The sequence below is a fragment of the Trichechus manatus genome, unplaced genomic scaffold, assembly GCF_000243295.1.
Source record: "Trichechus manatus latirostris isolate Lorelei unplaced genomic scaffold, TriManLat1.0 scaffold00090, whole genome shotgun sequence".
Lineage (NCBI taxonomy): Eukaryota > Metazoa > Chordata > Mammalia > Sirenia > Trichechidae > Trichechus > Trichechus manatus.
Window position 1 is genome coordinate 2911290 of NW_004444026.1, and position 21277 is coordinate 2932566.

Genomic DNA, 21277 nt, shown 5'->3' on the forward strand with positions numbered 1-21277 from the left:
CATGCCATAGTAGAAGCAGTTAATTTATTAGCTCAGGAGGATTTTACTACATTTGTACTCTTCAACCAGGAGTCCTCAAGTCGTATATATTTTGATTGATTCTCTAGTCATCCCTGGAAGATGGGGGTAGTGGTATTAATTCCATTTTAAGGTTTTGAGAAGTAAGGTCTGGATCAAATGAGTTTTTTCTGGGCTGTAAAGACAAAGACATTAAAGCTGCTGATGTCTGTTCTAGTGCTTTCCCCATTCTCTTGTACTGCTTCTCAGTTGATTAATTCAGGTGTGAAATGGCTTTAAGGTACTAGACATTTATCGAAGTAGAGATTTCTTGAAACATAGGTCATTGGGGGTGTGGGTAGTGTAGACGCTGATTATTATCATATCTGTACTAATTTTCTTCACTAAACCATTCTTGGCCATGAAGAGACTTTAGGACTTCAGTTTACTAACCACAAGTGTTTAGTTCTTATTAATACTCCATCTTAGCTTTCTATTTTTCCCCCAGTTGCTGTCAAGTCAGCTGTGTGTCACGAGTAGAACTGTGCTCCATAGGGTTTACAATGGCTGATTTTTCAGACGTAGATTGCCAGAACTTTTTTCCAGGTGCCTCTGGGTGGACTTGAACTGCCGACCTTTTCATTAGCAGCTAAATGTGTTAACTATTTGTACCACCTGGGAACTCTTATCTGTCTTAGTCCTTGTTAATTATCTCTTTTCCCTTGGTCTGGATACCATTGTGGCTGACCAGGAAAGTTCACTACAATATTTGTACTTTCCTCTATGGCCAGTAGGTGGTGACTCAATGCCAACAACGAGGCTAATTTTTATTTTGTAATTGTTAAAAGAGTTTTTTTAAAAGGAAATTTAGTTTGAAACTCTTACAAACTTCCTTCAAGATCCTAAGTACTGGGAATTATATAATTCTTTCACTTTTGAAGCTGAATGTGCAGCCAAAGTTCATGACACTTTTTGACAAGCACTTATGATTGGAGTTCTAGAAAGACAGTAGTTTCAATCATGTGAGTCTTTCTAGCTCTTTACCCATTAAAACTAACTGTACAGTTACGTGGAAATCTTTCTTGTTCTTTGGATCTGTTAGCATCTAGTTATTCTATTAACTAGCTGGAGAGAATGAGGAAATAATGTTTAATTTCCCCTTATATCCTTTCCTTTGCCCTGACAAGTTCTGGATATTGTATCCTGAATTTCCTAGCCCACACTGGGTAACGATGCGTTGTTCTTTGAGTATATTTCAGTATAATTCAAATGAATTCCAGGGCCGGGACTCTGCCCTGTAACTCAGTCAGTGACCTCTGAGGGATTGTCTTTATCCAGTCTGTGGTTTCCAGGATGCCACTCAGAGGAATGCTGGGGTCTTTTAACTTTGCATTTCTGTCCCAGGAGGCCTTACTGCTTCAGTTCATTTCATTAACTCCACTGTCTGAGGGAAAGCTTGTCATGCAAGGGGGAGGGGGTGAGGCAGACGGAATTCCTGCCAGAGATGTAGTAGCGGGGATTCTTGCCTGTTGCTGTACTCAGAGCAATGTTTTTCTGAGATGGCTGAGAAACACATCTGTCTGAAATAAAATCTGCCACTCACACGGGGGATCTTAGAAACTAGTAGTCCGAAGCCAAAAAAATCTGAGTTGAGGTTCTGTAACGTGCCTATATTTAATTGGCCTAGGGACTTAACAACTTTAGCATTTCAGGAGAGTGTTTATTAATTTCTGAATCAAGTTCTTAGGCTTTAGAACATCTCTTTCTTTTGTGAGTTTAAACTACTTTCTTCCAGGAACCTCTTAACTGAACAATTCTGACAATACCTCAAGAGATAGGGACAAGTATGGCCACCTTTTCCCCTTTCTAAGAAACCCTGTCAGCATATACCCAACAACAAGCATTGCATCAACAAATTTATTCTTGGATCTGGGGTGTCAGTGATATCAAAACCAGTTAGGCAGCACCCAGGAGGTTGGGTTGCATCTGAGAGTAGTAGGAAAATCTGAGAGAAGCAGAAAGCATCATTATTTAAGTAACATACTTGTGTGGACTGACTGGTGTGGGAGTTAATTATCTGATAAACAGAAAAGCAAAATAGAGTGGGAAAAAAATGGCCCAAATATATCTAGTCTAAAGCGGCAATTGGGATGTTGCTGTTAGCAAGGTCCTTCTTAGGTTCTTCTTCCTTACCCTCTTATTTCTGCTTTGTACTACTGCAGTTGCTGCCCAAGCAGCATTTCTACCTAGGCTAGTCTCTCTCCAATCTGTTTTATAGGTCACCAGTTAATTTTCCAATGTCACGCTCAACTCGAGACTTCCCTAAATTAAAATCTCAATGGCTCCATGTTGCCCTCAGAATTAAGTCCAAACTCAGTTTGGCATTCTAAATTCCAACCTACATTCCTTTTTAATGAATTTAAGGCAAATTATACTACTCATTCCTCCCCATACTTCTGTTGTCTTTTTGGTCTCCAGGTATTTATATTTTCACGCAGTGATTTCTTCCACCCTTCCACCAGTTCAAATCTCACCCAATTTTTGAAAGCCCTCTTTAAATTCTATTTTCTCCATAAGATTCTCTTAATCCCTCCTGCAACTGAATTCCAGTAAAAGTTTCTCTGCCATTTTGTGACTCATCTCACTTTCTACCTTGTTATTTCTCTAAATATCTTATTTCCTTGTGAAACCAAGAACTCCTCTCCTCTCTTTTTACTGTCCACAGCATGTAGCACATTGTTTTGCATGCAGCAAGTATTCATTAAGTGTTGAAATGGAAGTATGTCAGATGATTGAAAATGTAAACATGAATAACATCAGTAAACAAGGTTGTGGGATATTGTGTGTGTAACAAACCCATCCCACTCTAATTTGGAAAAAACAAATGTGAAAAATATATTTATTTAAAAAAATTTATTATTTTACTACAGTATAGTACAAGATTGTGGCAACAGAAAATAAAAACTAAAATGGATTGATAGTTATCTAAAGCCTCATTTATCGATTATTAAAATGATACAATTCTCCTGTTCTATTGTAAAGTTTATAAAGAAAAAAGATTTACACCATACACAAAAGTAAGGAATACCTTACGAGAGTTGTGGAGTAGAGAAAGGGGGACGAATACTTGATTCAAAAGATGGTGGAGATCCGAAAGTTTCCTGGAGAAACACACCCCAGTCTGGCTGGCCAGCCATCCCTTATTTGGAGGCCCTGTTAGGCTTTCTAGTGACTATGTATATATTATATATACACATTCTATTTCTAATGCAATTCTTCTTTCTTGAAGAATCTAGCTATTCTTCATTATTGAGACATGCTTTTATCTTGGTGGCCCCATTTCCAAAGCTGCTCATGTTGACAGATTAAAGAGGTTGGGTTTTTGTTCTACATCTCTTTCTACTCCAGATGGTGGTATTTCTGGAGGAGCTGGCATTCATTTATCTGTCTTCCCATCTGGCAAATACATTCTGAAACCAGACCGTGACCCCTGAACACTTCCAAAATGGGAAGTACCTGTGAAATGATATACTCTTTCCTGTCTTGCCAGTTCTCCAGCTTCTACTGTGTGATGGTTTATGGAGAAATCTTCATAAAGAATCACTCCATCTTTGCCGTGTGTCTTCTGAAGAAGAAGGCAGGATACCAGCTGATTTCAGAGTTGGGTTTCCCTGGTCATGGCCGCATATTGTCTTGAATCCAGTCTATGTAATTAGTAACCTTGGTATATACACCTGGAACGTCTTTCTGCCCACAGCCAAGGCCCCAACTGATGATGCCAACCAAAGTCATGCGGTTGTCCTTCATACACACCAAAGGGCCTCCTGAATCACCCTGCAAAAGAAAGAACAGGTTCATTGTAAGCAAAAACTGCAGAACATTTGGAAGAAGTTAGGGTTACAATTTACAAGGTTAATATTGTATTCTTCAAAGTACTTAGTTCAGAGACAGAAATTTTTACATCAATTATCTTGATCCTCTAGAGAATTAGGTTGTATCTACACATGTAAAGTGAAACAGAATTGAGATAATTCCTCAGACATTTCAGGCCTCAAGGATCCCTGGTTTGAACTTTACCACTTACTCATTATGGGGCCTTAAGCTAACAGTGCTTGGATTATAAGTACTTGTTGTGTGAATTATGTGAATTAGGTTGGTATGTGAATTAACTGGGAGAATGCATGAAAAGCACTGAGAATAATCTATGACTAGTAAAACTTTTGGTAATTGTTAGCCGTTACTATTGAATCCAAATGATTTTTTGTTTTTGTTTTTAAGTTGAAAGTTTGCAGATAATGGTTTTACTTTGCATACAACATTTTTATGACTGTTGAATTAGGTGGTACACTTGAGGTTTCTAAAGAGGCCATTCAGAAAGAGGCCAAATAATGTTAAGGAGCTAAGAAAAAAATGCAACATGATTACCTAATAAGAACACAGCCTACAAAGTCTTGAGTGCAGGAGCCCTGGTGTACTTTTCTTTGTACGCGCTCTCCTCTAACCCTGGCCCTAAAGGAGAGCCTGGCAGACTCTAGGCACCAAAATGTCTGCTCAATTGCAGTTCCTGGACTATTTTTAGGTCCTAATACCAGGAGGTTGGTCTGTCCCTAGTATCCCCGTATCTTCTTATCATGAAATACAAGTACTAACTCTGATAAGAATACCAGCACAGAGAACCTGAAATAATTGGCTTTCCCAGGGTATTAGGGCTGAATATGAATTTTAAAAATTATTTCTCTCAGTTCATCTTTATCTTACTTCCCAGGGAGTTCCATTTTCTCCTTTCCCCTTCTACAAAGCAAACTCTAATCCTCTGGCACCTACGGAAATCAAGAATTTCTTAATTTATGTTGCTTTATCCGTCACCTCAACAATTAATTGCCTAGGCTTACAGGAAATCCTGTACCAGGTGGAGTTTCCTGTGTAAACACTGGGGAAATTTCCTGCAGGTTAGATTTCTTAAGTTTGGGTAATTTTGATCTTTCTCACATTGCTTTATTCTCTGAGGACTTCATCTAGAATCCCTGGGGCCTCACCAAGATGAAACCACTCCATTCTGATTATATATATTCTTGCTTAAAAACCTGTTGACCAAGAAACATTTCTACCCTTGGGTGGGCCCAGAGCTTGGAGAGACGCTCCTGTGTACCTGGCAGGCGTCATGCACGTTTGCTTCGTTTCCCCCACTGCGAGTGTCTCCAGCACACAACATATTGTTTGTAATGGTTTTATTGAACATATGCTCTGACGTGCAGCGGCTGGATGGGTATAGTCGGACATGACCCTCCTTCAGGCGCTCAGAATAGAAAGGAGAAGCTGAAAGAGAGGGGAAGAAAGTCTTACGGTTTTAGAGAAAGGAAGGAGGAAGCCACATTTTCCAATAATACCTAACATTTATCAAGCGTTTTACACATAATGTGTTCAACACTGTGATATTGCCGATACTGGTTGTTTTAATGTATAAAAACAACAGTTTTACAGGATCTAACCCAGGGTTTCTCAACAGCAGCACCACTGATATTTTGAAATAGAAAATTCTTTGTTGTGGGGGGCTGTCCTGTGCATTGTAGGATGTTTAGCAGTATCCTTGGGCTCTACCAGATCCCAATATCAACCCCTACCCCAAGTTGTGACAAACAAAAATGTCCTCAAACAAACAAACAAACAAAAAAACCCAAACCCATTGCCAAATGCCCCTAGGGGGCAAAATCACCCCTGCTTGAGAACCACTAGTTTAACCTACTATTATCTAATCCTTATAATCTAATCAAGTAGGTAGTTTTATCCTTAATTTACCAATGAGGAAAGCAGTTTAAAAGAAAAAAACACCATGTCCGGGACCACAGCTAGCAAGATGCAGATCTAGGATTCACTTCAGGTCTGCACAACTTTAGAGTCCAAGAACCCATACCCTTAACCACCGTAAAGCCAGTTGCTGTCGAGTTGACTCTGACTCATGGCGACCCCTTGTAAGCCGAGTAGAACTGTGCCCCATAGGGTTTTCAAGGCTGTGACCTTTCAGAAGCAGATCACTAGGCCTTTCTTCCGGGGTGCCTCTGAGTGGGTTCGAACCACCGAGTTTTGGTTAGTAGTCGAGCACTTAACTGTTTGCACCACCTAGGGACTCCTTTAACCACTATACTACACTTACACAGAACCTTCTTTAAATCTTAAGTACTTCATTGAAAACATAAATAAAAAATAAGTCTTAAGCACTTCAAAGCCTCATAACATCCAGACCTTCCTTGACCTGCACAGTGACCTTGTGAGGCGGATGGGGTGTTCTCTCCGATACTAGGAGGCAGTGAACGTGCCTACGTTTACGCAGAGTTAGTGCCTGAACCAGGGCTAGAACCCAGCTCTCATAACCACTTTTCCTCTGTCTGGTCCAACCACTGCACCTCCTGCTGTCCTGCAGACAGACAGTATGGGGCCAAGGCTTTCTTCCACTTACTCGCCTCGTGCTTGCCGTAGCCAGAAAGCTCACATTCAGTCCAGTCAGGCAGCTGCAGGCCGGCCTCGGGGAGGCAGGCGGGGCGCACTGTGTTGCTCTCCTGAGCACAGTGTAATGAATCAGATTTCAGCTGCAGCAGTGCTGGGAGGGAGAGTGAGGCAGAGAATAAGTCCTGTGTGAAGAGCTTCTTCTAATTTTAGGTGAGGAAGATAAGGCAGGATGAGGGCTTGAAAGGAGGAAGTGCGTGTGTGCTTTTGTGGGGGTGTGAGTACACATGTATGGGTGTGGGTTGTGATCTGGGGAGGTCTGAACTGGAGCACAGAGAATCCTGACATCTTACCAATGTCATTGTTGTAAGTGTTGTCATCAAATTCCTTATGGACAACGTATTTTTCAACTTCAAATTTCTGCTCCTCCTCTCCAGAGACCAACCGGTATGTTCTGCCCAAGACCACCTTAAGGTGGTGGGTAGGAAACCTAATGGAGAGACAGCCTCAGAGCATCAGATTTCCTCTAATGAACACACCTGATTTCAAGGCCTTAGTGGGTAGAAAAACCTATTGGGTTTCCCAAAACCTTACCTCTCCTGGAAGCAGTGGGCAGCAGACACGACCCAGCAGGAATTGATCAGCGTTCCCCCACACAGAAACCTCTCTCCTGGTGACCTCCTGTTCTTGGCAAAGATGGCCGCCTGCCAGGGATGAGAGGTGATGTCCGTGTAGAGTCCTCCTTTAATGCGAAACTGAGGCTGCTTGTACTGTCTCAGGCCGCAGGCGGCTGGGAGAGGTAAGGGCAGAGAAGGGACATCAGACCATTGGTCCCTGAAATGAGGCCCTTGACACCCATCTTGGTTTCTTCTCTTGGAACCCTGAGTTTCTACAGGCTTCCACACTCTACGGAGTGCTGTAACAGTCTCCAAGGTAAAGATCCACAGTTCTCACTTGTTGAGTACACACTACATGCCAAGCACTATACATAAACCAAAAAAAACCAAACCCATTACTGTCGAGTCAGTTCTGACTCATAGTGACCCTAAACGACAGGGTAGAACTGCCCCGGAGAGTTTCCAAGGAGCAGCTGGTAGATTCAAACTGCTGATCTTCTGGTTAGCAGCCAAGCTCTTTAACCACTTCACCACCAGGGCTCCAGCAGTATATGTACGTTATGTTTAACCTTCACAACACTCAGCTTCAAAGAGTCTGAGAAATTTTTGACCAAGGTCACAATGGCACCTGGATTTGAACCCAGGTCTGTGTGATTCCAAAGCTGGGGATCTTCCTGCTATGCTTCACTGCCTATGGTTTTTCCTGCTGTCACTTCCTAGCTTAAGAAATCACGAAGCAGGCTACCAAAACCCTTTGCAACTTCCTCCTGGGGAATGTTTACCCCATTTCTTTTCCATCTACTCAACCTTCCCCCATCCTTCAAGACCCAGGTGAAATCCTACCTCCTCACGAAGCTTTCTTTTAACACCCCAGCCCAGGAGGCTTTGAGTAAACTTACTGATGCCTCTCACTGAGGACGCACCATAGATGACCTTGGTTGTGAGTTAACCCGGAGTTTGTGTCTTATCTTCCCAGTCAGACTGTATGTTCCTTGAGGAACATTCTGGCTGATCTGTGTGTTCACAGGAACTGAACTTAATCCTTTCTCAGACAATTCAATCTATTCTCACACAATTTCCAAACTAAAGATTTGGAATTTTCTCTGTCTCCTATCCTCTATCACTGACCCAGTTTCCTCGTGTGAAATAAGTTCAGTGAGAAAAGCGAAAGAGTTCACAGCAGAAGCACAAAGCCTTACAGACAGAGGATATAGCATCAGACCCCAACTTTACCACTTGGGAGCCCAGTGAACTTGGGCAGGCCACATGAATTCTGAGAGATGGTTTCCTAATCAGTAAAATGGAGACAGAAAGACTAACTCTCACCAGATTGTTGGGAGAATGCTATGAAAGCACTTTGTTATCTAAGGAGTGGTATATGAGAGATATCATCTTCTTCCTCGTATTGACCACCACCACCATCATTAATAAAGGAATCTAGACAAAAGTTGGGGGCCTACTGAATTATTTGTGAAGACTGCTGTCAACAGAAATTGATATGGGCTGTGTTTTCTTTCTTTCTGCCCCCTCCTGACCATCCCTATGTTGCCCAAGAGTGCTGCTGCCCTACCATTGCTTGAGTCATGGAAGTCCCCCTCCCCATCAAGACCTGGCTTTCCTTGGAGACTGGCAGCTATATAGTCTGAACCAGACAGCTGTGAAGACACAAAAGGTGGCAGAGGAAATGGTCAAGAAGTGAGACTGGACAAAGGAAAGTAGCCAAGGGCCAGCCCTTACAGCACTGGGGCATGTCACAGTATTCCCATGTCAGCTCGTGGTCCTTCAGCACGTGGCACCAGGGCTTGGCATCCCCATCTGGATTCCTAGATGATAAGGGAGTTTATAAGAGTTTCAGAAGCTTACATTTTTCCAGCCAGCACATCCCAGCCCATGTGAGAGGGGAAGGAGGCTTAGTAAACCAATGGCAAAAACATTGACCTGGGAGAGAGGACCCTGAGCTCTGGACTTGGGTCCATTTTAGACTCCCACCATAGGAAAAATAACTTTCTTTTAACTTCAATTTTCTGTCAGTAATACAGAAGTCCAATCTCACAGGGATGTTGAGAGCAACTGTGAGATGTTCTATGAGGAAACTCTTATAAATTTCATTGAAATAAAGGCACTACATCAGAATGGAGCAGATGAGAACTAAGTAGCTATGAGACCAGACCCCTAACTGGGCATTCTCACTGAGAAACAGGTATGCCTGACTTTTCATAATAGGTGTCATTCTAGCAAATGAAGGTTAGATTATATAATATCCATGGTTTCTTCCAACCTGGTGAGTCTTTCATAACTTTAAGCACCAGATTTTCTCCTAACCCATCTTACCCCCAACATGTGCCCATGAATCCTTCGGACCCTGCAGTACGCACCGGCAGTAATTGTGTTTGCCCAGGCCCAGGGCCTGGGCATTGCTCTTCCATGCTGTGTAAATCTTGCCTAGCAGGATCATAGAATTCCACTTGAGACAGGTGGTACCAGATGTGGTAAGGCTGTGGGTCCCCTGGTAATCTAACCCTTTTCCAAAGTAGCAATCCTTGTTTTCTCCTAGAACAGAAGAAATCTTAAACTGAAACAAAACCACTCAAGCAGATCAGTCATGGCTTTCAGCAGGGCCTGGCCTGGAGGTGCTAGACAGGGAAGTTGAAGGCCAGCCTAGCACTGAAAAGGGTGTGATACCAACCTACTTCCCTTTTTTCTCTTTCTTCAAGCGCTCTTACATAGCATCATGGATTGAATTGTGTCCCCCCAAAATATGTGTCAGTTGGGCTAGGCCATGATTCTGAGTATTGTGTGATTGTCCTCCATTTTGTGATTTGCTGTGATTATCCTATGTGTTGTAAATCCTAGTCTCTGCCTGTTAATGAGACAATATTAGGCTATGTTAAAGAGGATTATGGTGGGATGTAACACCCTTATTCAGGTCACAGCCCTGTAAGGGGAGTTCCCCTGGGGTGTGGCTTTTATCTTACAAGAGATAAAAGGAGAGAGAAGCAAGCAGAGAAAGAGGGACCTCATACCAAGAAAGAAGTGCAGCGAGTGAAGCAGGTCCTTTGGACCCGGGGTCCCTGTGCTGAGAAACTCCTAGACCAAGGGAAGATTGATGACAAGGACCTTCTCCCAGAACTGACGGAGAGAGAAACCTTCCCACTGGAGCTGGTGCCCTAAATTCAGACTTCTAGCCCCCTAAACTGTGAGAGAATAAATTTCTGTTTGTTAAAGCCATTCACTTGTGGTATTTCTGTTACAGCAGCACCAGATAACTAAGACACATAGGGATGGCAGATAGATTTCATCTCATATGCCAACCTGCATCAATTAGATGTGCCTTCCTAGATTGCTATGTTGACAGAGATTCTGAGGTATATTCAGGTTCAGCAGGAAAGGGTGCTGTGTTCAATTAGTAGTGAGTGCCATGAGCTTGGGAAGGGAGAGGGGGTGAGCCTGAGAATGTTGCCTGTTTTTACCTGTTTGCCTTACTTTTCCCTCTTCCCATTTGAAACGACAAAGTATACCACTATGCATAAATAATCTAAACCTGTGAGTCCCAATTTAGACCAGATCCTGAGAGGTGGAGAGGGTGCTTTAGAATTATGGTAGAGTCCTTGAATTCACAGGTATACCAGCATTACCTGTAGACTTAATGCATATATATAAATACACACGGTCACATATATAGAGACATATAAATCTTTAAAAAATACATTAAGTCTACAGGTAATAAAGATATGCATACGTATACATATATATATGTAGGAGCCCTGGTGGTGCAGTGGTTAAGAGCCTGGCTGCTAACCCAAAGGTTGGCAGTTCAAATCCACCAGCTGCTCCTTGGAAACCCTATGGGGCAGTTCTACTGTGTCCTATAGGGTAGCTATGAGTTGAAACCGACTTGACAGCAATGAGTTTGTTTTTTTTGTTATATGTATATATACATATGTACATACACACACACACACACACGTTTGCTGTTGTAGTGTGCCACTGAGTTGATTCTGACTTATAGTCACCCTAAAAGGCATAGTAGACTATAATCTTTATGGAAGTAGATCACTAAGTCTTTTCTCCCATGGAGCAGCTGGTGGGTTCGAACAGCTGACCTTTCAGTTAGCAGCCAAGCACTTAACCATTGTGCCACCAGGGCTCATATATATATATTTTTCATACCATTGTGATAAATGACATATAATTATTTGCAAAAGCACTGCTGAACTCATAGTACCTTTTTGTAACTTGGTATTTTTTCAATCTGGGAAATTTTTTCACATTCAAAAGTCTTTGGAGAGAGAGAGAGAAGAGAATAGGCTCCCCTCTCCCCACTCAAAAAAAAGTGAGAGACTTCATTCATTCTCAAGAGGATTGGAAACCACTGATCAGCCTCATCCTCTCCTCTATAGAGGACAAAACTGAGGGTCAGGGGGTAAAGAGATCAGCTCAAGGTCAAACACCTAGTTAGAGGTCAAGCCTGGGCGAGGACCTAAGTCACTTGACTTTCTTGCTTTTACAGCTAACATGATTGACCGCCTGCCCACTTCTTTTTCTCCTCAGCTCCAACAGGACTGTCAGGCTTGTCCTCCCAGACACTTCTACCCCGGGGGATGCTACAGGGGGACCTGGGGGTGGTGCCCCTTACCGTTGTCACAGGTTGGCGTGCTGCAAAACTCGGAGGTGTACTTCCCCGCCTTAAAGATGTAGCACCAGGGCTTAGAGTCTCGGTCTGGGTTTCTGAAAAATCAGCCAGCCAGGGCCAGGGGAGGTTAGAAGTAACGCCTCCCCCCTCGAACCCCACATCGAGGCCCTTTTCCCCAAGTGTAGCAGCTTCTCACCTGAGAAGAACCCACTGGGTAGGAAAGAGGCCCCCTCACCTGCAGTAGTTGTGGTTCCCGAGGCCCAGCTTGAGAGCGCCCGGCCTCCGCCCATTGTATGGCTTCAGGGCCAGTGCGCTGCTGTTCCAGTTGATGCATTCAGCCCCGCTTTCCACTGTGCTCCATGTGCCCCTGTAGGTGACTCCCTGGTCCTCGTAGCATGTGGCTTTGGTGTCTGGTTTAAAGCAGGACACATGACCGCCCGCGTGTGAATCCCTCAGTCGTTTAGCTTTTCAAAGGGCTCTCACATCTGCTGTCATTGCAGCAAACCAATGAGGCAGGCTGGCTGCTGATGCAACTGGAGCCCGTAAAGTAAATCAGGTGGCTGGGGTTACCCAGCGGGCTGGGCCAGAGCCAGATTCTGCATCTGCACCCAAGGTCTGCCTGTCAGGCCCAGCACTTTGGTTTCCTAACTGACCCTTGGATGACCCTTTCCTGTTCCCACCCCCACCACTGCCCTTGCCACCCCCGTACTTTTTCTCCTTTCTGGATAAATATGGGTGTTGGGATTTCAGTCCCTCTCTCACACCCACCTATCCACCTACCCACTCACCTATTTCACAGCGTTTCCCTGTAAATCCTTCAGGGCACTGGCAGACAAAATCTGAGAAATAGAGAGCCTGCCGACATGTCCCCCCATTGAAACACCTTGGTTCGCTGCAACCTGTCAAACATAAATAAGGAAACTTCTAAGTACTTTCAGGGGTCAGTGATGGTTTAGTGGTGGAGTTCTCGCCTTCCATGCCAGAAACCTGGGTTCAATTCCCAGCCAATGCACCTTATGCTCAGCCACCACCCATCTGTCAATGGTGATTTGCTTCATGCTATGCTGCTTAACAGGGCAGCATTTGTTCCACAGGGTCCCCCCAACTTGGAGGCTGAGGACAGTGGCTAGCAACAGCAAGTGGTTTCAAAGCAGCTTTAAAAATTGTTAAAGTTTTAAAAGTGCTTTCTATATGTCAGGTACGATTCTCCTTTGTAAAGTGGTTTACAAAAGTGAATTAATTTAATCCTCACAGCAAACCATATGTTTTTGTAAGTTAAGTAGTTATATTTTTAGGCGTGTTTTCTATATGCCAGGCACTACTCTAAGCGATGTTTAAAAATCGACTTATTTAACCCTTGCAGCAATCCGTGAGGTATGTATTATTATTCTCCCCATTTCACAGATGAGGAAACCAAGGCTCAGCAAGTGAACGCATTTGCCTAAGGTCACACAGTCTCACTCCTTTTTTTGCTCTGCCAGCTTCACCTTTGCCTAATGTAGAACATGTCTGGAATCTCCTTTTAACTATGCTCAGGATCATGAAAGACAAGGTTTGAGCCCCTGAGACTGGACCCCAGGAGTTCGAAGCCTCAGCGCAAAGTCTGATACGTACTTCTGACAGGCACGGAGTGGCACTGCGACCTGCCGCTGTTGCACCAGCAGTACTCCACGCGGTTGCTTCTGACCGTTGGGCGCAGCCACGACTCATGTTGCAGGTACGTCATCTGTGTTTGTTCATCTCTGCAGGTTACTATAACAAAAGATAGGCTGGCCTCTTTAGAGTACAACTCACAAAATAATGACTTGCCACTGCCTGGCCCTACTGAGGAGAATCCCTCTCGTGCTTTCAGTATAATCCATCCTTTACCCCTTTCTTGCTCTCTGCTGATAGACAACAAATACCCAATATTTTGCCACCTAAGACCCCTTTTATTGTTTTACCTCCGATGGGCCCCTGTTTTGAAAGAATTTACCTATTAAAGTACATTTATTAAATAATGCTCCAATTTTCCATTCTTAATTCATCAAATATATATACATATGCATATAACTGCCTACCACAGTTTTTGATCCACATAAGTCGATCCACATTGAAATGATTTCTTTCTGGCCTCAAAGTGACATTTTAGTCTGTGCAGAAAATGTGCTACTTCCATTAGTATTTTTGATGTAATGAAAATAGTAGAGGTACTCCCTTTACTTGTCCCTCTTTCTACAAAGCAGAATGCCAACTTTAAAAAACCTTAATTAATTAAGGAAGTAATATATACTCATTGCAAGTAATACTCTTGCTTCTTTTGAGATTCTCTTGGAACCAGAATATCCTTGTAGGAAATGCTGTGCTCTTCAACAACTAAGGCAGTAAGAGTTAAGGAGAGGCTCACTCTGAGGAAAGTCCCACTTCAACAGGGTGTTGAAAAGTCTTCCGTACTCAAAGGAACCAGGTCATGATGTGGGGAGCATAAGAGCCCCAAGTTGATAGCTTTGGACCTGAAGCTGGGCCTAGAGTTTTCCAAATCAGAGTCAAGAACTTAACCCAGTTGTTAGTTATTTTTTGTTTGTTGGTTGATTTGTTTTGGTTTTTGTTTTCAGGGTTTTCTTTATTTTTCCCCTCTTCTTGGAAACCTAACGGGAATGGTTCCTCAACTTTCTAGACACAAGCTAGAGTCAACTGTAGACATGGACTTATAGAGAGATACTCCCTCTTTCTTTCCACACCATTTCTGTGAGGTAACTCAGGTTAAAACAAAAAGCCAAACTCGTTGCTGTTGAGTTGATTCCAACCCATAGCGACCCTGTAGGACAGAGTAGAACTGCCCTAGAAGGTTTCCAAGGCTATAATCTTTATGGAAGCAGACTGTCACATCTTTCTCCCGCAGAGCAGCTGGTGGGTTTGAATGGCCAACCTTTCAGTTAGCAGCCGAGTGCTTTAACCACTGCACCACCAGGGCTCCTTAATCCGGGTTAGTTATCCTGTTTTACCAATGGAAAAACATGGAGACACAGAGATGTAAGCTAATGTGTTCAGGGACACTGAGTGGGTTCCAGTGGGATTGGGATTACAACCTAGGAAAAGACCACAGAGGACCCAGGAGAGCCTCGTTGTCCTGAGTCTGCTGTGTGGTAACTGTGTGGCCTTGAGCAAGCCGCTTCTTTTCTCCGGGGCTTCATTTTCTCATCTGTGTAACAAGGACTTTGTCCTATAGAGTTTACAGGTCCCGCCAGCTCTGTGGTTCCATGACAGTCTGACTCCTTGTGAGGACACGTGTTCCTGTTCCTTCCAGAACTAGCTGGCGTCAGCTAACTGAGTGGACAGAAATAAATGATGGGGGGATGACACGGCGTCTTTGCAGAACCAGCCTGCATAATTTCATCTTCACATGGCTTAAGGAAACAGGTCAGGGGTAGAAGATAAATCTCCCAACAGAGCCTAAAGCACCTTTCACTCATCCGAAGTCCCAACCCTGCCTCCTGCCTCACCCAGCCCCCTCCACCTCAGCCTCATCTTACCTCTGTAAGATCTGGCTCCTCTTCTGAATCGGGCGTGGCTTTCCTGCAAAGAAACCAGGGGTGGGGGGAGGATCAGCAAATGCCAATGTCTCAGGAATAAAGGCGACCAAACTAGAAGACCACCATGAGCCTGCAATCAGACATCACCTGCCCTGAATTCGTCCCTAAGGCAACTGGCTCCCGGTGGAATGTCCATTTCTTGCCTTTTTTCTCATTTTTCCTCTCCTTCTAGTCTAGGGCTTCCCAAAAGAACTTCCTGCATGATAGACATGGTCTGTATCTGTGCCGTCCAATGTGGCTGCTGCTAGTCAGATGTGGCTCTTGAGCGCTTCCAGTGTGGCTAGCGTGACTGAGGAAATGAATTTTTAGTTTTATCAAATTGTAATTAATTCCAAAGTTAAATAGCCACATGTAGTTAGTAGCTACCATACTGGACAGCAGAGTTCTAGACCCCCGTCTACTCCATGCGGCCATTCCAGACTCTCCCCTCTGTAAAATCCTGCAGCTCAGGTATCGCTCACGTGGCCTACTGCTGAGCATTTTCAGAGAGTTCATGTAGCTTCCTTCCCAGCTAGATAATAAGCAGCAAGAGGGCAGTTCACCTTCATGTTACGGCTCACAGTGCTTACACTGTCTTTTATTAATACTTTATGGATGAACTCAAACACATTCTTTAAAAGCAGCTCCAAACAAGGCAATCAGTGGCAGTGGACTGGAACTGTTTGCTCAGGTAAGTGCCTGGTGTTCCTGCTGCTGGGCTCCTGAATCCCGAGTATCCTATACACAGAGCAGCTATGCATCTGTGCATTCTGCAGGGACACTGATCCTCTCTCCCTTTGCCTTTTCACTCTTTGACACCATGTCCACCCCTGGGGCTCAGGTGCAGACTCTCGATTATACTGTGGAGCTTCTGGAAGTACTGCAGCCTCAAGGGACGGGGCACATAGAGATAACCCGGACACCTCACCTGTCTGGACAAAGTGAAGACTACGCCAGAAAGCAGAAATAGACACACAAGTTCTCGCTTCATTTTACTCATCATTTCTTCAGAGCGTCCCTTAAATTCTGGAAGAGGAAGGAGGGGGAAGAAAAGCTGAATCATATGATGTGAGAACTCAAAGTATATGACAAAATTCGAGAACCTGAGACTCTACCATGGTCGGGTCCCTTCAGCATCAGCTCCCGTAACAGACAATACCAGAACAAGTGTCTGGAAGATGCTTTCGCCCGGAGATATCTGTGTGCTGAAGGGTGGGACCATCTTAGGCACTGCTTGGCAGCCTGGCTGCCACAGCGCCCTGGCTTGGTTTCCCTGGCAGTGAATTCCTGTCCTAGGTTGACTACTCTAGCCACAGTAACATCCTCTCTCTGACTTTTTCAGAGGAAGCTGTAGGGATTCTATTGCCAGCATATCACAGAGTTAGCTTACCTCAGATTGCCTCCACTCTTCCACTTATAAAGGAGCCCACTTCCATGTCTCAGCCCTCCCCTTGGTCCAACCGACAAAGGCAAGGCTCCCTCCACGCCAGCCCTCCCCCATCCCACCCCTCCATCGGAATGTCTGCCTCTTTTTATAGACTGTGACAGGCTTGACAAAGTGCAGATTTGCAGAAAGGCGAGGAGGCATCTGGTTTTTGGTCATTAGACTCAGATCTTCCTGGATCCACAGTTCCCAGTTTCCATTTGTCTTTCCCCAGTGATCTCGCTCTCAGCGGCTTAAAGTAGGGTTAGTTGGTTGGGGTGTTATTTTGTGGTCTGGCAGTCCCTCTCCTTCATCCACAAGAATTAAATCAGGGCATTTCTTCTCTTGACTCATTTCCCTTCAGTCACAACAACTTTTAGATCCTACCCCCCACCCGTTTCCTAAGGATTCATGGAAGCTCCATCCCTCTATCGATTCAGAAGCTTCCAGGAATTTCATCCTTGACTTGCTCTGGCCCCTTCTTTGTTTCTTTGCAAAACTCTGTTGGAAATCCCGTCCTCCCCCCATCACCACAAGCTCTCTTTAGAGCAACGATAAAAAAAATAACAGGCAGGGAGGGGGCTGTTTATGCCTGACTGAGACTTCTTGGGCAGCTGATGACGGGCAGCTGAGGGAAAACAGAGCTTGGGAAACAGGGTGAGAGGTCTTGCAGAAGGATCTGATCAACTGTGAGTCTAAAAACAAAACAGGGCACGGACTCAGGGGGAGTTGTGAGTCCTCTCCCACGGTGAAGGGCCTTTGTTCTAATTCGGCATGACTTCCCATGCAGGGTGTGCCCTTTGAAGGCCCTTTTCTCACCAGAAGAGCCCTGGTGGCACGGTGGTTAAGCGCTCGGCTGCTAACTGAAAGGTCAGCGGTTTGAACCCACTAGCCGCTCCATGGGAGAAGGATGTGGCAGTCTGCTTCTATAAAGACTACAGCTTTGGAAACCCTCCGGGGCAGTTCTAGTCTGTCCTACAGGGTCACTATATGAGTCGGAATGGACTCGAGGGCAATGGACTTGGTTTGGTTTGCTTTTTTTCTCACCAGAGGAGGTAGCTGTGCTAGTTACCACTCAGTGGTTTCAGGCAGTTGCTGAAGAAAGGAGTAGGGAGTAGGGAGCTGGGGCCATTCAGAACAGGAGCACACCATGGAATCTTCAGATTTTAGGGACTTTCTCTGCTTCCCCCAATTTTCCCTTCCACAAATTCCTCTCAAGTTCTGCTTCCTAATTTTATTCCATTATTTATAACCTTTAAAGCTAGATCTTCTTAATATCTACTTCCCTGAGTTGCCCAAGAAATTTAAAATAATGAAAGAAAAAAAGAGAATGGAAGAAAGGAAGAGAGGAAGGAAGAAAGGAAGAGAGGAAGGAAGAAAGACCTATTTTCTAGTAGGCATGTTATTATCTTTTTCATGGATTTTCTCAAGAACAAAAATAAACATTTATTCAACAACTAAAAAAAAAAACTTCTTAATTTATTTCCCTTTTTTCTTCCCCATGGTAATCATTTTTCACATATTTATAGACAGTCCCACCCTTTATTACCTAGATCAAGCCTTTAGGATAGAAACTATATCTTAGCTTTAAAGTCTTAGGACTTTTTGAAGAAATTCTGAATGAAGCAATGAATAAATGAGTAAATGAACCACCACCCAAACAAGGAACTTAACTCTTCTCTTTCATTCCAAGCCAACTAGTCCTTTCAATATACTTATTCACGTGAGTCCTGGACATTGGTTTAATCTCTTCTCTGGATGCCCTTAAAGCTACTATTTTAGTTTAATAACTCAGAATCCTCTTAGTGGAACACAATTCTAGATGTGGGAAAATTGCAAAGCGAGAGATGAAGTATTAATACCTTTGTATTCCCTGCCTCTCCACAAGGAGACAGCTCCTTCCCCTAGCAAAATTGGGTTGGGGAAGGGACACTGGGAGGGGGGAGGGGGAGCATTACTTAGGGTTGGGTGTAAAAACTCCAACAGCTGCATCATGTTAAATTCTTTTGCAACTTAAGAATCAGCATAGGCGGGAAAAAAAAAAAAAAAACAACAAACCCGTTACTGCCTAGTCGATTCAAACTCATAGTGACCCTGTAGAACAGAGTAGAATTGCCCCATAGGGTTTCCAAGGAGCGGCTGGTGGATTCAAACTGCCGACGACGTTTTGGATAGCAGCCGAGCTCTTAACCACTGCACCACTAGGGAAACGAGTCTATTTTTGTTTTTGGCTCCTGGGAGAGTTAGATAGAGCCTTGTCTTCCACCAGTCCTTAGTCTTCCCAGGCGTCTTTTCATCTTCCTGGGTCTTCAGGGAATCCAGTGCAAACTAGTCTCACACAAGCAAAGCGAAAGCTCCATCCATGCTGCACAAACAGAGGCAATTAGAGCAGCTGGACAGGCCGAATGGGGCAGGAAGATGACAAAGGAATTAGTCATCCTGCCAGTGGGAAAGCAGTGCAGTCCATACACAAGGGAGAAAGAAGAGAGGCAAGATAAAAAGTGTCCTTGTTTTGCCTCTGTCAGAGTGGTGGGCATAGAAGTCTGGGGGCACTGCCTGGACAAAGAACAGAGTGAATACCAGAAACATGGACTCAGACTTGGCGCCTGTGGGGCCCAGGCCAGGACAGACTTCGACTCCTTAGACTATAGTCTCCAACCAACGGGAGAAGTGCCAAGTGCTCATGGTGAGGCCAGGGTGGGAAATGAGATTTTTAGGAATAAAAATAACGAAAATAAGTCCTGTGCAGGCCCATTTTATAAATACTAAGACTTGGATGTTTTTTCTGTGCTTTTTTTCCTTTTGTTCTACTCAACAGTTTCCCAGAATCACCAAGGAACTAAAAAAGAAAAAGAAAAAAACCGCCAGGGTGGCTGACTTTTTGTTGGACTGGAATCCCTGAATCACGGAAGCATCACTATATTGAGAGGGGCAGTGGCATGGCTGTAAGGCCTGCAGTCCCCAAGGCCCCAGCCCTGGCAGGCCCACCCTAGCACACACAGTTGCTTTTTGCAGATTTGCAAAAGGCATCCTCTCTGGTGCATGGAGCTCTGCAGTCTCAGGGCTTGGCAAGTTGACAAAGAAGCTGTGCAAATTAGAAAAAAACTGTCTTTTCCTCCACGTGGACACAGCCCCATGCCAGGACACATGGCTAGACAAACAAGGCGTGGGCTGGATTTCAAGGACGTGTAGGGCAGAGCATCCTTGTATAGGACACAACCTACACATCTGTCCATGACGGCCTTGACTGCTTCCAGCATGCATATGTGTCCTGCAGAGTATCTCTGACCTTCCTGCCTGGACGCCAGTGTTTGGTCCTGTTGGCTATAGCAACCGAGTGACTACTCACTGGCACCTCTAAACAACTTGCAAATGATGAGTGTCTAAGAGAAAATGGGAACAATGTTCTGGTAACCAGGGAGGGGTGAAACTCTCTATAACTCTCCTGGGAAGTGGACTGTTTCCCAGAGCCAAGGATGTGTGCCATTTTGGCTGAGAAATTGATGCTCTTATCAGCCAGAAACTCAAGTGTTCACTTCTACAGTAGTAACATGGTGGAATGCTGATTGATGGGCACCAGTTAACACTTGTTTGAGACGGGATTGGGCAGAAGCATTGGAATGGTAGTCAGCTAGAGGAAGAACCTGGGGAAAAGTAGGTAAACTTTTGTCTTTAGAGTCTTTACACTTCTCTTTCCATTACCCTTTTCCTCTTAGGTAATACTCCCTCTACTGTCTACCTGGGGCCCTGGTGGCACAGTGGGTAAGAGCTCAGGCTGCTAACCCAAAAGTCAGCAGTTCAAATCCACCAGCCACTCCTTGGAAACCCTATGGGGCAGTTCTACTCTGTCCTATAGGGTTGCTAGGAGTTGGAATCGACTCAATGGCAATGGGTATGGGTACTGTCTACCTAGGAGTCTCGGGGTAGGACAATAGTTAAGAGCTCAGCTGCTAACTGAAAGGTTGGCGGTTCGAGCCCACGCAGTGGTTCCATGGGAGAAAGACCTGGCAATCTACTTCCTTAAAGATTACAGCCAAGAAAACCCTGAGTAGTAGTTCTACTCTGTCACATGGGGTCACTAGGAGTCAAAAATCGACTCAATGGTACCAAACAACACTAGCAGGAAGGTTGGGGGTTCAAATCCACCCACCCAGAGGCACCTCAGAAAAGACACAGCCTTGAAAACCCTACAGAGCACAGTTATACTCTGCAACACATGGGGTAGCCATGAGTCAGAATCAACTCAATGGCAACTGGTTTACCGTCTTCCTTCTTCATCTTCCCCCCATAAAAATCTGCGCTCAGGAATTGATAAACTCATTCACATATGGTAAAGACGACTGAACAAAGATTAATGTGCTACCTTCTAAAAAACATCTACATTTGGACACATAAAATCTGCTCCTAAGGATGCAAAACCGAGTGGGCTGGGTTCTCCAAATTCTCCTCAGGAGCTAACATTCTATTGTTTCCTTTGTTATGAGAAAAGATTATATAAGGAGTGTGCACATACTGTGTAAACTGTGAAACACTTATAAATGGGTATAAGTACTTTTATTTAAACACTCAACCACATGCTGTGGTTCTATTTTTTTTTTTTTTTTGAGAGCAAGGA

At 44.3% G+C, this 21277-nt stretch overlaps 1 protein-coding gene across 1 annotated transcript in view; it reads right to left on the reverse strand.

The window, feature by feature from the left end:
- Positions 1–2650: 2650 nt before the first annotated feature.
- The window catches only part of PLAT (plasminogen activator, tissue type), a 28944-nt gene continuing 10317 nt past the window's right edge, over positions 2651–21277 (reverse strand). Inside the window, exons 2-14 of the mRNA XM_004382082.2 lie at positions 16168–16265; positions 15201–15243; positions 13303–13440; positions 12477–12587; positions 11924–12098; positions 11692–11783; positions 9431–9602; positions 8793–8878; positions 7033–7228; positions 6792–6928; positions 6452–6592; positions 5147–5313; positions 2651–3831 (exon numbers count right to left, since the gene is read on the reverse strand). Of these exons, the coding sequence (XP_004382139.2) occupies positions 3673–3831; positions 5147–5313; positions 6452–6592; positions 6792–6928; positions 7033–7228; positions 8793–8878; positions 9431–9602; positions 11692–11783; positions 11924–12098; positions 12477–12587; positions 13303–13440; positions 15201–15243; positions 16168–16242 (1692 nt within the window). The 5' untranslated portion in view covers positions 16243–16265 and the 3' untranslated portion in view covers positions 2651–3672. The remainder of the gene's footprint in view (positions 3832–5146; positions 5314–6451; positions 6593–6791; positions 6929–7032; positions 7229–8792; positions 8879–9430; positions 9603–11691; positions 11784–11923; positions 12099–12476; positions 12588–13302; positions 13441–15200; positions 15244–16167; positions 16266–21277) is intronic.